Here is a 16,982-nt window from a genome sequence, read left to right as displayed (position 1 = left end):
ACTAAACGTAACAAAATGTCACTAATCGTCATCTTACTTTTTACCTCTCATGTAATTTCGTAAGATTTTATTTTTGACATAAATGACATTATTGATAACAATTCGATAGAACGCCCAACTCTTAATATTTCCACCATTCCTGTCAAAAAATTTGTTACAATTACATACATGACAGATGTAAATAACAAAATATTTGTATTAAATTGATTAATGTTTATTTTAAAAAGAAACTGACAGAAAACTGTGCCATTTGAAAATGCAATTTTATTTAATAAGGTTGCGATCTTTAATCTAATCTGAACTGGGCAGTTTTGTTTGATTATGATTAACAGAAAGCCGTTATAAGATTCGATAACGTGACACATAACAGCCCGTTACTCTGTTATTGTCAGTAAAAAAACTTGTATGTTCTTGGAAATTTTATTATTTGTTAATTTATTTAGTTTTAATAGTTTATAAAATATGCCGAGTGAAATAATAACTTTACAATTGGGTCAATGTGGGAATCAAAGTAAGAACCACCACAATATTCCCCACATAAGTTCCACAAGTAGACAAAAATGTATATATATTCTTTAAAGTTGGCTTTGAATTCTGGAAACGTTTATGTCTCGAACATGGAATCTCACCTAATGGCGTGTTAGAGGACTTCGCCAGTGATGGCTTGGATAGAAAAGATGTATTCTTCTATCAAGCTGATGACAATCATTATATTCCAAGATCGGTTTTATTGGACTTAGAGCCGAGAGTCATTCACAATATCATGAGTTCTCCATATGCCAAGGTAAGAAGATGGAGTCCAAGTTATCACAGAGTGGAAATTCACATAAACATATTTTCTCAAAGCTTTATAATCCAGAGAATGTATTTCTCTCAAAACATGGTGGTGGAGCTGGCAACAATTGGGCTTCTGGCTATAGCCAAGGTGAAAAACTACACGAGGAAGTATTCGATATAATTGATCGTGAAGCTGAAGGTAGTGACAGTTTAGAGGGATTTGTGCTCTGTCATTCGATTGCTGGTGGAACTGGTTCGGGAATGGGATCGTATATTATGGAACGATTAGCTGATCGTTTCCCGAAAAAACTACTTCAGACCTACAGTGTTTTTCCTAATCAGGACGAGATCAGTGACGTCGTTGTGCAGCCGTATAATTCAATGTTGACATTGAAACGATTGACCAAGAGTGCTGATTGTGTTGTCGTGTTGGATAATACAGCGTTGAATAGAATTGCCACTGATCGATTGCACATTGAAAATCCGAGCTTTACTCAGATCAATACATTGGTTTCGACGATTATGTCAGTGAGCACGACAACATTGCGCTATCCGTCGTATATGAACAACAACATGATCGGTCTGACTGCACCGCTTATTCCTACACCTCAATTGCACTTCTTGATGACCGGGTATACTCCTCTGACCACAGAGCATGATGTGAGTTTTTTAAAGATTCATATGACGTTTTTTTTGTCACAATGTCACAATGATGCCGTTGACGAAAGTGTCAACCATTATGAATGTTTGACAAGTAAATATAATTTTGACTGATGAGGGATTTATTTTTTAGCAAACTATAAACGTCCGCAAGACAACAGTGCTTGATGTGATGAGGCGTCTGCTTCAGCCGAAAAACATGATGGTGTCAATGGGACCGGATAAGACGAATCATCATTGTTATATATCGATTTTAAATATAATTCAGGTAAATTATTCTAACTTTTTTCAATAAATTGCCTGTTACCAAGATTTTTGGGCAAAAATTGTTGGTCCGTCAAATTTTGAAGAGTGGGGATAAATTTCTCAAAGAGAGGAAAACTGACAAAAAGTATGGTTTCATCAATTTACGTACCGCAATATTACAATTGACAGCTCCATAATTTCCTCCCAAAAAAATTTCTTGGGCAGAATTTTTCAAGACGGGATGTTAGTTTACTCTCTCATGAGCATTCGTTGAGTCCAAAATAACCAAATGTATACATGGAACACCATTTGAGCAACAATTGTTGACAATTGGAAGTTTTGGTCAAGGTTTAGAACAGATCTATAAAGTCGGTTGCAAGTTAATAAATTGTTTTACGTATTTATGTCGTTTGAAACGTTAATGGCGTACTCGAACGGAAAGTTCAGATCTCGACCTTAAATTCAATGGGTAAATTGAGATTTCCTTCAAAAATTGATTTTTTTGTGTACCTACGTGTTAACGAATGCGTTAAAGCTGTCACATTTCTAGCTAAACATTTTTTTAAATTGTATAAGCATAAGGAGTTAATCTGTCTAAAACTCAAGATCTCTATATTTGATCTTATATCAGAATAAAATCAATTCTTTCGACCCTTGGAATGCAAAACCAGAAGGAATTTATATTTTGACAGATCTAAATCAAAAATAAATTAATTTACTTTACCCATGAAAAACCCCATTGCATTTCATAGATTACAGAGATTTCTGTATTTTCAGAAAAATAAACAACATTTCTCACTATTGCTGTAAGAAAAGCTAATTTGTGTAAATCTGCCAGAGAAAATTCTCAAAACTTTTAGATATATAAACTGTAGAAATCAAATATGTGATAACAAATCCTGTCACACTGACAGCTACCAAATATTCCGATGTTTTGTGAAAAAATTGGCTGAGTTCAATCTCAGACAGGTAGGGTATCAGGATAACTTTTTTTTTTTAGTATTTTACGTGTAAAATAATAGCTGATCAAAAACAGCTGAGATGTCAAGAAAGGAATCCAAAGGTATTCAAGAATTTCTGGGGTATGTAGGTATCTGATAGAACAGCTGATTCAACACATGGTTGAATTTCAAGAAACTTGAAAATTGATTTCAGCTTTTGTATTTGTTGGTAAACAAAAAGGTACAAAATGTTAGTAGAAGTTGTATTTGAGGATGTTCTGTACATAATAGACGATAAAAAAGCTTTTTGCCTCAGAATTTCAGAACGTAATTATGATCAATTTTTTAAAATTTCAAAATAGACGTATTTTGTTCTCGTTTTGTAGATGACCAATCCGACGGATCAGTTGAATTATCCATTAAATGTTTTATCTTACAACAATTTTGACTTCGAAGCTTAAATGTTTCTCTGCTTTTTGTGAACAACTGAAAGTTGTTTTTATTTTTTGACAGCTGTCTAAAAATCCACCTATCCAAGATACCCTATCCAACACGAGATTGAACGCAGCCATTGTGAATCGAATTTATTTAAACACTAATGAAAACTACACTTAACAAACTGACAATTGGTAATTATAGGCGTTTGTCTTTTTGAGTTTCGAGCAGGGAAGTGAGCTGTCAAAATATGATGTGTTTATTTTTTTAGATATGTACATCAGAGCGCTCGGTTTGTGATTATTTTTCTGAACCAGCTTGTAGGGCGCTTTATGAGCTCTAAATAAAAGGACAGAACTTGAGATGACAATTACTAAAACTATTGACAATTTAATTCTTAAGTGTATTTAATAAATAAATCGATGAACTCTGCTTAACTTATGCTCAGAACTTATTTAAAGTGCTTAGGGTAAAAAGAAATAGGCCCTATATTTGTATTGTTATTGCCGCGTAATATGTTTTCCAAATTTGTAGATATATAGATCAAAAGTAAATTAATTTATTTGACCCCAATGGAATCCAATAATTTTGGAAATTGACACATTAAAAGATTTAAAACAAAATGATTCGATTAGCAATGGAAAAGCAAAGTTTTAATGACAGATAATTGATTTATTTTCAGGGTGAAGTTGATCCGACACAGGTGCATAAATCCCTCCAACGCATTCGTGAACGTAAATTAGCTCAATTTATACCATGGGGACCGGCAAGTATACAAGTAGCACTTTCGCGCAGTAGTCCCTATGTTCAAAGCAGTCACAAGGTATCCGGTTTGATGTTGGCCAATCATACCGGAATAAGTTCACTTTTCAATCGATCATTGAGTCAATATGACAAACTAAAGAAACGTGGAGCTTTCTTGGATCAATTCAAACGTGAGGATATGTTCAAAGATGATCTAGCTGAGCTGGATTTATCCAGAGATTTTGTCAATAATTTAGCTCTGGAGTATGAAGCTGCTACACAAGCTAATTATTTGAATTTTAATTAAATATAATTATTTTTTGTTGGAAAATTAAAATAAAAAGAGACAGTCTAAGTCCGACATTATGAACTTTCCCAATAAACTGTCACTTAAAACCGATTAAAAACTTATTTAATTTAGTATAGATCGATGACTGCACTATCGAAAGCTATATAATTCTATCAAAGAATCAAACCGTGAAGGCGTTCTTTTTCCATTCTCTCCATCTGGCCACAGGCAACCTGTCATAGCCATATAACCCATAACTATGGTAACGTACATTAGATACGTGGTTTTAAATAATCGATTGGTTTGGTATTTTTTAGTAGGTTGTTAAATTTTTCGCTGTTGACTTTATAAATATAAATAAATAAGAAAAAAGAAAAAAATATGTAATTCACAGTATCTAGCGATATTAAATTAAATTCGAACGCCTTTTTATGCGCAAGCAGCAAGTTGTAATAAATCAGTAAACTGTTAATAAATATAAATTGCATTGGAATAACACCTACTTACTTATTTTTATTTCTTGACTGAGTATTTCGATAGACGATATGTTATTGGAAATAGTAAGATTAAACTTTGCCATATTTAATGTGTCCAAATACAATTTTGTCCTTAAAAGTATGTTCCTTGGAACCAACAGAGCAGTTAGCAGGTTCCACCAGGTGGTCTGAAAAATCAAATAAAAAAAGACAAATTGGTCAGAAAAAGATTTAATTGGTTTGACTGAATTTTACGACTATCAGTTAGTAATACGTTTTGTAAAATACTTGTATTTTAAAATTAATGTTTGCGTTAATTTATGGTTCTTAAAGCTGTATTCACAGGAGTGAAGAATTGTTTACAAATTGGAAAAATTTTTACCCAAACTTTAAGTATTGACAAAAATAAGCGCGGTGAAACTGGGATTTTCACGAAATTAAATTTGTCTTATTATTTTTTTAATTTTGAAAGTTTGTCAATACAAAAATGTTAAATAAAATATGCGAATGGAACACAATTGTAAATCGTGTTAGTGTAACTGTTCAGTTTTCAGTAGAATATTCTTAAGGTTGAAGCTATGACATTTTATCAGAGTTTCACTCAAAATCTGGAAAATGATAACTCAAATGTCAAATTGATTTTCATATAATATTTATTTCTCATTTCATAAATCGATAAAAAGCTGAAATGATAGAATTGCTAGGGAAATTAAAACTTGAAGCAAACAATTGTTTCAGATGGTTATAAACGGTGTTTTTTTTGGACAGCATCAAAGATTTTGTGACACTTTATTTTAATTCCCAAACACTTAAATTCTTTAACAACGAATATTCTACTATCGTTAAAGAACTAATCACCTATTGCTATATTTCGTGAACTGCTGTGGAAAATCATAATTTTCGGTTTTTATTCCGCGGTAGTTTTCAAAATTGACGTACCTTGATTTTTCAAGACCTCCCTTGTAATCACATGATCTTCCTTGATATTTCTAGAACTCCCTTTAAAACTTTAGTCCTCCAGACGTGCCTTGAAATCACCAGACCTCTCTTGATATTTCCAGACCTCCCTTGATTTTTCTAGACCTCAATTAAAATCTCCTGACCTCCTTGAAATCTCTAGACCTCCCTTGATATTTCTAGACCTTCTTTGATATTTCCAGAACTCCCTTGATTTTTTTAGAGCTTGAAATATCCAGACCTCCCTTGATATTTCCAGACCTCCCTTGATTTTCTAGACTTCCCTTGAAATCTTCAGACCTTCCTTGAAATCACCAGTTCTCCCTTGAAATCTCTTGAACTCCCTTAAAATCTCCAGACCTGCCTTGAAATCACCAGACCCCCCTTGATATTTCTAGACCTAACTTGATTTTTCTAGACCTCCCTTAAAATCTCCAAGCCTCCCTTGATATTTCCAGACCGCCCTTGATTTTTCTAGACCTCCCTTGAAATCTCCAGACCTGCCTTGAAATCACCAGACCTCCTATGATATTTCTAGACCTTCTTTGATGTTTCCAGACCTCCCTTGATTTTTTCAAGACCTCCCTTGAAATCTCAAGATCTTCCTTGATATCTTTACACCTCCCTTGAAATCTCCAGGCCTCCCTTAATATTTCTAGATCTTATTTGATATTTCTAGACCTCCCTTGATATTTTCAGACCTCCCTTGATATATCCAGACTTCCCTTGATTTTTCTAGACCTCTCTTGATATTTCTAGACCTCCCTTCAAATCTGCAGACCTTCCTTGATATTTCCAAACCTCCCTTGATTTTTCTATACCTCCCTTGAATTCTCCAGGCGTCCCTTGATTTTTCTAGACCTTCTTTGATATTTCCAGACCTTCCTTGATATTTCTAGACCTCCCTTGATTTGTCTATACCTCCCTTGAAATCTCCACTCCAGGCCTCCCTTGAAATCTCCAGGCCTCCCTTGAAATCACCAGACCTCCCTTAATATTTCCAGACCTCCCTTGATTTTTCTAGACCTCCCTTGAAATCTCCAGACCTCCCTTGATATTTCCAGACCTCCCTTGATTTGTCTAGACCTCAATTGAAATCTCCAGACCTCCGTTGATATTTCTAGACCTTCGTTGATATTTCCAGAACTCCCTTGATTATTCTAGAACTCCCTTGAAATCTCCAGGCCTCCCTTGATATTTCTAGACCTCCCTTGAAATCTCCAGACCTACCTTGATATTTCTAAACCTCCCTTGAAATCTCCAGACCTCCCTTAATATCACCAGACCTCCCTTGAAATCTCTAGAACTCCCTTAAAACCTCCAGACCTGCCTTGAAATCACCAAAACTTCCTTGATATTTCCAGATATCCCTTGATTTTTCAGACCTCCCTTGATTATTCTAGACCTCCCTTGAAATCTGCAGACCTTCCTTGATATTTCTAGACCTCCCTTGATTTTCATAGATCCCCCTTGACATTTCCAGACCTTCCTTGATATTTCTAGGCCTTCCTTAAAATCTCCAGACCTTCCTTGATTTTGTCAGACCTCCCTTAATAATTCCAGACCTCCCTTGATTTTTCAAAAAACGAAAATTCGAATTTTCTCAAAAACAAACCGACAGATTTTTTAACCGTCGCTTTTTTAAGTAAGAAAAACATATTTTTGTATTGCTCTGGAAAGGTACCGCTTATAGAAACATTATTTTGTGTTTTAATTTTCTCAGCAACAACGAGCATGTCGAGATTTTTAGTTGATGCAAATGCCATTAATAGATAGTGGCAAAGAGGGTTTATCTCGCTTTAACGATACAAGGCAGCATAGCGTTTTCCAAGCATTGAATTCCACAAGATTTTTTGAGATGAACCACGAGATCACCAGTGGACTTATTGCTACTAAAGCCGTATTGCCGGTCATTAAGAAGCTTTTTTGCCTCAATATATTTCTTGAGTTGATAATTAAATAGCGTTTCCATGATCTTAGAAAGAAGGGACGTTAGTGCTATCGGTCGATAAATTGCGGGAGAAGAAAATTCGCCTTTTTTTGGGATTGGTTGAAAAAATGCAGACGTGAGGAATAGGATAGATGGAAAAGCTTAAGCAGTGGTTTTGCTAGCGTGGAAGAACACCTCTTCAGAATAATAGTGTAATACCATCCTAACCAGAAGATTTATGAATGTTTCGATCTTTACAAACTCTCATCACAGTACGAGTACGAAAATAGATTGGTCCCATAGGATCATTTATTGGGGATCCATGGCACAATCTGGTAAGATGGAATTTTCAGCGTACATTGGTTAAAAGTTGATGAATTTGTGCAGCGCGATTAGAATAAGGGAGGATTTCTGATTCACATTTGAGTTCTTGGAAGATTATTTGGAGTGCAAGGTTGTCTAAAAATTGTCAGTTAACGAATAAATCATAAATGCATCACAAAATCGTTAGTTGATTATTGTTTTTTAACTGTTTTGTAACTGTTTTACTTGATAAATGTCAAGGTTTTTATTTAAATTATATCTTAGCATTATAGTAGCACATGTAAAATATAATACGATGATGGTTTATGTCCTTTAACTTTACCTCCTTTCCTTTTATTTCACTACAAAATCACTGAGTTATTGGAAAATAAAACAGTATTTAACAATTATTTTTTCACTTTATTGGCCTACAGCTACGTATTTTATTTTGTTTGCATTGTTAAATTACGTTTCGGTTGAACAATAATATACGCAAAGCAAATAACCTGTGACAATTTATAATGTTAGTAATATTATGGCTAATGGGTTATGCATTATGACTTTTATTTACTTTTTTGTATTTTGTTGTTGTTTGTATAATTAAAAAAGAAAGGCCAAATGCGGTCATCGTTGATGGTCTACTGACTTTAATTATAATCATGTGTTTATTTTTAGAAGTCCCCATTCACCTACCTACCAACCAACCTGTGTGCCAGGAGAATCCCAGCAGGGTTCCGAATAATAATGTCATCTTATTTATTAATTAAGTTTTATTGTTCGATCCTTATCTTAAATTTTTCTTATTATTTAAAAATGTTCACTGTGTGGCATAATTGAAGTAATTTTTCACACCCAATGTTTGATACATTTGTTTGTTTAAAATCCCAAAGCTCACCCACCTAATTCTCACTCATCCCAGACGCAAAGACGAGACTTTACCTTCACCTTCTTATTTTCAATCTTATTTTTATTTTGTTGTTGGTTTTTTAAGTCCCGACTCAATTCAGCTCAGCGCAGCTCAGAACTTGGCGTCAATTTGATTTTTATTTTAATGGGCTTTGGCATTAAAGCCTTTAAGCGACAAAAAAAATTAATAATTTATTTGCATAAATTATATGACACCCCTTCCTACACATATTTTTGTTGTTGTTAATTTTTTGATTCTTATTTTGTGAATACTCGTCCACATTGAATCTCGCCCAAAAAGAAACTTAAAGACAGGCGTTTCACTTTATACGATTTTATCGCACGTAATGAAGGTCAAGGTGAAGTCAATGTGTAATGGAACAAAGTTTTCAGCTCGGGAGAAATCCAAACAACCCAAATTTTCATATGGGCACGAGTACGAGTTCTTGTGGTGGTGCCCCAAAACGAAAGGATTTAGTCCCTGACTCATGTGACCCACAGTCATAAGTAAAATTTATTATTTTTTAAACTTTCAATTTGCCGTCATGGCCTCCATGTACTTCATCATCAGAATTCAGAACCTTAACCAACCGAGGATTGAATGGAGCAAGAAACAACCAACCGACGACGACAACGGCAACAATGACGACGCCCTGTAATTACACATTCACGGATGTTGACATCTCGTGCTTGATTGTCCCGCATCGTCGGCTGCTCCGCTCGCCCGTAATCTCAGTGACACCATGCGACAAATAAATCGAAGATAAAAGAGGTTGACATCGATTGTTGTATGGAAGGAAGTGGGTGAGAGTGAGAGAGCGAACGAGTGGATAAAAATGAACCCCACCCGGTACGAGATTTGCAGAGCGACAACGACAACAATAAAGCATGCAGACAACAGACACCCCAGTTTTGAGTTTTTTTTTGTTCATTCAACTTTCGAGGTGAAGTAATTGTCTTAGGTGCCGTGCCAAGCCAATAAGTCATAACCCAAGATCACTGACAAAAGGAGGCGAAAAGAATAGAAAACAAAATAATTCGTTGCAATTGCAACAATTGCTGCTCTTGCCGCTACAATTTAAATCATCGAGCAGCAAGCAGTAAACAGTGGGCCTGAGCTATCCGGTGCACCGCCGCCGCTGCGGTCCTTATAGTCGCCGACAACGACGACTACGATGACGACGACGCGACGACGAGACTAGTATTTTGTTGAGATCTCTGAGATGATGGCTTATTGTACCTATACTATACTAAGCTATACCTTGGTGCTGTCATTTTGCCTTAAGACACGTTGCACTCTGGACTCCATAAGAGTCTGTGAAGCCTGAATTATTAGATGAAAAATTTAACATGAAAGTGTTGTTGCATGAAGTTTGCAATTGATGGTTGCAAGGCAGCATATAATGTGGCACACTTTTATTATAAATACTAGAAGCACGATACTGATATAGCGAGTATATAATTCGAATCCGGGGTTCAAATGGGCGGTGTGGTGCGGTGGTGCATTATTTGACGCGTGCTACTCATGAACATTAAGTTTTTTTTTTCTACACGTTTTATACTTTCAAACAACATCGCAAGAAATTGGTTTTAATAGAGACTTCATAGTAAATTGGTTATTATGTATGTTGAAAAAAAGATATATATGGATATGGGGTGTCAATCACCTTAATGGGAATATGTCAATCAATGAATAATGATCTTCAAGGCCGAATAAATCGATATACGCTATAGAATGAGAATGAATATGCTCAAAAAGATTTTTTTTTAAAACTAGAATCGAAATAAATCATCGAACAAGTTTGCAGCTCAAATCTTTTGTTTATTTGTATTTAAATCGATATTTTTTATTCGGTTGATCTAACATTAAGAATAGAATCATACCATTAAGCTATTCCCATCAAGATGATGAAAATAAAAAATGGAATAATGTTTTCATACACTGGCCCGTCGGTCGTACCTCCCTAGATAAACAAAAGAGCTGAGATTCGAACTTTACTTTTTGTTTTATTTTGTATTGATGTTTTTTTTTTAAACAAAATAATACCGAACATTAATTTATTGAATCCGTGCAATATTCAACAATTAACTTCCTCATAAAGTATTGGTTTTCTTTTTGTTGTTGTTTTTGTTTCTTAAATCTTTGTTGTATATTGATGATGTGATGATGACCTTCCTTATTCCATTGATCTTTTATCTGACGCGAGTTGTGCAAGACAACACCCTCGAATCTTATAATATACATACAATAATAAAATAAATGAGAATTCTTCCTGGTTTTGTGTTCTTTTGTAAAGCAGGCTTAAACGAGTTAAATAAAGTGCTTAAAATTAAGAAAAATAAATCATCGGTAAGAAGAAGAAATATAAAACAATTTGCTTTGCATTTGGATTTTGTTTCAGGAATTGTAGATTTAAAGGATTGTTTGTATTATCTTAATGCAAGACTTAATCGGATTTTGATTGTCGTTTGATTCAAGGTTGAACGCTTTTGACACAATCGTTAACCAGAAGAAGACAACTTACCAGGAATGCTTTATTAAAAAAAATACTCAAAGGCTACATGTATTCTTTTTACTTTTGGGCAAATTAAGTTGGTTTACTATTGATTTCTTGTTTAAATATTTCGGTCTTGGGAACACATTTTCTTTGCACAAGAAGAGTACGATTTGTATTTGTTCAAAGTATATTTTAGTTTTGTCGATTTGGGGAAATTTCTTACAAAAAACTTATCGATAATTCCTCTCCTCAAATGCAAAGGGTTTGACGTTTTTGACTAATGAGAGGTTTTTTTGTTAAGGGGCGTTGAACTTGAAAATGAAAAAAGAAGAAAAGAAGGTAGTCTAATATGGAGGTCAGATTTTCGATGTCATTTTTTGGCCTAATATCGGAAATAACGCGAAAAATGTTTTTTCCCCAAGTAAACAATCGCTCCAGGCTAATAGACTAGGATAGAGATTTCTTCACAGAAAATAAGCAAGCAGCGTTCAATTGCACGATCATGGAGCCCAATTCACGGCTCTGTAACATGAAGTTTCCAAACGTTTACTTAAACAAATCAATTGTATTTTTGTATTTCGGCGATGGTGTTAGAAAACATTGAACGAGATAATATAGGATTATCTGAGACAAAAATATATATGTAATTGAAAATGACGCCAGCATACTTTGCAAAGTTTAAAAATAGGTGAAACGAAAGACCTATATGGAGTAGATTTTCTTATAAAAAAAAAATTAAAATACATATCTAACGTACGTTTCCTCAGTGAAACGATTTGTCGTATTACTTTACAATAAAATAAGCAAATAAGTAAGAAATTTATCACTAAGCCACCAACGGAGAAATTGACACATTCTATGACAACATTGTAAAAGTGTGGTAATTTAAATTATTGGTGACTTTAACGCATTGACGAGAAAACAACATATTACTAAAACTTTTTAGATATGGACAAAGAAACAGAACAGTGAAACTAATCAAATGGAAGGAAGAACTAAAATTAATCCTTGAAAATTCATATTTTAAGAAAAAAGACAAAAATATAGACGGAAATACAAAAAAAAATTGATCTTAATATTGACGAATAAAATTAAAAGATTGTGGATTTTTCAACACTTCTTTCATTCAAATTCGACCACAGAATGGTAAGAGTAAAAATAAGAATCAAAAATACTTCACACCAAAAGAAATCAACACAGAACAATATTACGAACAACTTGACAACAAAATAAAAGAACATATTGATACTACTTTAACTGCTGAAAACATTGAACATACTTTTGACTTTCTAAGGAATATCATCAAAAGCTCAGCAAAAAGTATAATCATAGTCATAAGAGAACTGAGGAAATTTCACAGAATCTTCTATCTTCGATATTTATAAAAATGAAATGCTGATCGTTAGTCTCTCTACTCGAGAACGGCTGAACGGATTTATCTTAGTCTTGAAATGTTCGTTGAGGTCTAGGAAAGGTTTAAAAGGCGAGTAAACCCTAAAAATAGGCCTTTTCTATTTCCAATACAAACGATTTCTAGAGTCAATTTGAACTTTATTGCTATTCAATAAAGTTCATAATAAATTATAACCACTCACTATTGTCTAAGCAATTTAGGTGTGTTCCTAATGTCAAAGAGTCAACTTGCAATTTATTACCGCTGTATTAAGTACGAATTCAATCATATCTATGAAAATAGTCTTCACGTGCGCTTTGGAGGATCTATTGTTTCCTTGATGCTCCCGGAGGAACCGTAAAAACGTTCTTAATTTCATTGCTTTCATCGAGGATCAGATCACGAAATGATGTTGCTCTAGCGTTAAGTTCAATAACCATAATTGGCTGGGTGAACGAGCAATATTGGCAGCGAAAAATAAAGATGTCGAGGATATCAATGCGACAGTTGGGTTTCTTCAAATGAGTCTATACCGTTATACACCAGGATGACGTAGTCAACTATACCACGGAATTTTTAAATTCACCGGAATTGCCTGGATTACCACCTCACAATTCGCAGTTAAAAGTAGGGTCAGTTGTCATCATGCTACGAAACATTATGAATAACGTCGTTGAGGCAGCAATCATAAGGGAAAATACAAAGGAGAGGATGTCTTGATCCACAAAGAAACTTGGAGCTCTCCAGATCAATCTACCGTCAACCAGATTGACCATATTGCCATCGACGCCAGGCACGCTTCCAGCATTTTGGATGTCCGAACTTTCCGAGGAGCTAACATCGACTCGGACCACAACATCGTTGCAGTCAACCACTCCGGGTTTCCCGGAAAAACAGGGAGATGCTATGAGAAGGTACAACGTCGAATGGCTACAATCGTAAGAGAGCACCAAACCCTTTTCCGACCGAGTTACAAGTAATCTCTCTCGAAGTTCTCTGCCGCCAACACAATGTACCAGTGGCAACATTGCCAAAATGAAATCAGAGAAGCCGCCTCTGATGTGCTGGGTTTCAAACAACCACCAACAAGAAACCCCTGGTTTGATGAGGAATGTTGGCAGGCAAATGCAGCCAAACAACAGGCACGCAAAGCGGCGCTGCATAAAAGGACGAGAGCTGCTTATGAGCTCTATGAGCAGAAGAGGCAAGAGGAACGCCGACTTCTCAGAAGGAAAAAGAGAGGGCATGAGAAGCGTGCGGTCGGAGATGTTGAGAGGTTTAAAAGCAGGAATGAAGTTAGAAAGTTTTATGAACAGTTGAAACGAAATTCACAGGTACATAAATCTAGAACCGAAAGCTGAAAAGACGAAAGTGGAAACATCATAGTGGAACCGCAGTCAATGCTGAGGATATGGAAGGACCACTTCTGCAGACTGTATAACGGCGACGACCAACTGAATTCCGCTGTCAGGCAGGATGATCCATTCAACATAGACGACGAAAGCTAATAATCCCGTCCTCCCGACTTAGACGAAGTAAAGATTGCCATATCTAAGCTGAAGTCTAATAAATCCCCTGGAGAGGATGGCTTGAATGCCGAGCACGTTAAAGCAGCAGAAGATAGGTTGGTTAGGAGCATGCACCATATTATCTGTAAAATATGGTCCGAAGAAAGCATGCCCGATGGATAAAACCTCAGTATTGTTTGCTCGATTCAGAAAAAAGGAGACCCTCTAAACTGCACCAAGTATAGAGGCATCAGTCTACTTAACATCGCTTACAAAATCCTTTACTGCCCTAATATGTAAACGTTTAAAGCTCATCGTCAACAACCTGATAGGTATCATTATCCACTATCGATCAAATATTCACATTACGATAGATCCTGGAAAAACCCAAGAACAACAAGTCTTTTCATCGATTTCAAGGCCGTATATGACAACTTTTACAGGGACGAGCTGCATAGAGCCATGTCTTGTTTTGTTTAATAACATTTAAGTCTACATTCCACTTTTATTTTTTTTACTTTTGTAGGCTTTAAAATCAACATTTTATAATTCAAAAGAAGAAAGTCCAAAAATGTACCATAAAAAAGTAAATATTAAAAATTTATATAATTAACTATGACCTTGCTGAAAAACAAATTTGTCAGTTCCTATTTACATAACCTCATGCTACATTATTCTATGACAGGTTCAAATACATTCCTGAAAAATCGTGAATCTAATGATTGACAGTTATACATGAACATTTTATAGATTATTTCCTTGGTCAAGTGAAAATGTTTTTACTTACTTAAGATTTCATTTACATTTTTACATTTTTTCGTTATTGGAACTTACCTAGAAAGAGAAAAAAAAATCATTTATACTTTACAAAAATTATATTTTTTATATTGTTGATCATACATATAATATTTAAGTAATATTAGATAAAAGTCTAAGTCATACAGACTCCGGTTTAATTTTCGTAACTCAACTCAAATGCTTTACGTTTTCTTGTACTGCCAAAGTCATAGTTAAAAACAAAACTCTTCTTGTTCTTTAAGAGAACATAACTAAAGGATATAACAAGAATAAGACACTGTCATACCCATTAACAAGCATTTTACGAAACCACTCATTTCATCATAAATCAACAAAAAATTACAATATAGCACACCTTGAAAACTTTTCCTAGTTTTTTCTCAGCCGTTAATCAAAATTATGTAATTCTTAAAAAACAAAGAGTTTGTTTAGTAAAATTCAAGAATAGAAAAATGTACATTTAAAAATTTTACCTAATAACTACGGATCGAAGTCTGAGGGGTTATTTAGTGGCCTAGTGACTTACAATTCTCTACCATTCGTGTGTGGGGACCTACAATTTTAAGCCGAATCCGAAAGGCTTATTTGCGAAAGCACTTTTCATGACAAGAATTACCGTTGTTGAATTTGTCAATTCCTCGCAAGAGGCATTTTTGACATAAAGGAGAAAACAACACTTTGAAAAAAGATTGATTTCAAGATAAACAATGTTTGTTTAATTTGTCTTGTCTCTCAAACTATCAAACAAGTAGACACAATTGTCGTCAACGGATTAAAAGTTGCTATTATGTTAAATGGAGGCAAATGGCAATTCTAATTTGAAATGTATGAAACACCTAAATATGAAGACATGAATCGCTATACTTCAAAAGTGTCCCTTATTTCCATCATCCTGCAAAATTTCGAAGACCATACCAGTTCTTAAAAAATCGCATCCCGCCTTCTAGATTAATTTCAAATATGTCATTTCTTTCCAAAACACTGGAGAAAAACTCATACATAAATTAACAATTGTCAGTTTTTAAAGGACTTACAACCTCTTGGGTGATAAAAAATCAGGTTTTAGACGAAGCAAGAGCTTTATCAAGGTATCTTTAAAGGTTTCAGAGGTTATCAGAAATGCACTGAATTAATATCTGGTGTTTTTGTTTAGTAATTTTAGATTTTTCAAAAGCATTCAAAACCGTCAACCACAATAGACTCATAGTCAAGTTAAAGAATATTTTTTTTTTAAACACAGCATTAAAACTGATTCTTTCCTTCATAAGTAGTCGCAGTCAACTGTTGTCGTTGGTAAAAAAGAGTCAAGCCAATAACACTTTTCTAAGAAGTTCCACAAAGATCGATTCTTGACCCACACTTTACAATTTTTATTATTGATTTTACAATCCAGTCTTTATACTCATCTATTGATCTATATTCTATATGCTGATGATGCTCAAGTTCACTTAAGCTGCTGGGGTTATTTTGGAAAAGAAGCTCATAAACTGAATTTCGATCAAAGAATAATTGATCCGTTAAAAATAACCTAACCCTCAATGCAAGAAAGACAAAGTTCCTAATAATTTATGAAAATGAAGAACTTGAGTATGTCGGAAAAGTTACAAAAACTTTTTCACAAAACTGTAATTTTGGAAGATCATATACAGCAGCTTTTGTTTTTGTTGATTTTGAGATAAAATATTCGTTATAACAATATATTAAAATCATGAATTTTGAAAATGACAATGACAATTTTTTAAGATTTGGTAAAAAGGTGAAGTTGGAAACTAACTTTTTTTCAATGTTACCAATTTAGGTTTTACATTTATTTCTAATACATGAAAACACTAAAATTAAGCTGCTGTAGACTCTTTGGACTATGCGTACAAACAATTATCGGAAAAATGTCTTTCGCAGTCTTTCTTCTGCCTTAATTCTGCTTTTTAGCAGTCATAGTTGGGAAATAAAAAAAAAAAATTCAATTGTGTTCAATAATGTAACTCGCTATGGAACCAACCTCAAACAATACGACCACATATCAAACCATACAAAGAATATTCTCGAGAGTGCTTTATACAATAGTCTTAAGTATTTGTCCCTAAAAATACTTAATAAGATAATAATGAACAAAGAATTTTC

At 34.3% G+C, this 16,982-nt stretch overlaps 1 protein-coding gene across 1 annotated transcript; it reads left to right on the top strand.

Moving 5' to 3' along the window:
• Positions 1 to 353: 353 nt before the first annotated feature.
• Positions 354 to 4,747, top strand: LOC129940344 (tubulin gamma-1 chain-like). Its single transcript, XM_056048655.1, has 5 exons — positions 354 to 511; positions 582 to 784; positions 847 to 1,437; positions 1,571 to 1,705; positions 3,742 to 4,747. Exons 1-5 carry the CDS (start codon positions 463 to 465, stop codon positions 4,108 to 4,110), a joined length of 1,347 nt encoding a protein of 448 aa, XP_055904630.1. The 5' UTR covers positions 354 to 462; the 3' UTR covers positions 4,111 to 4,747.
• Positions 4,748 to 16,982: the final 12,235 nt, after the last annotated feature.

The sequence above is a fragment of the Eupeodes corollae genome, chromosome 1 (genome assembly GCF_945859685.1).
Source record: "Eupeodes corollae chromosome 1, idEupCoro1.1, whole genome shotgun sequence".
NCBI classification, from domain to species: domain Eukaryota; kingdom Metazoa; phylum Arthropoda; class Insecta; order Diptera; family Syrphidae; genus Eupeodes; species Eupeodes corollae.
The sequence above is the reverse complement of the archived record's forward strand: the minus strand, read 5'-3'. Positions and strand labels throughout refer to the sequence as shown.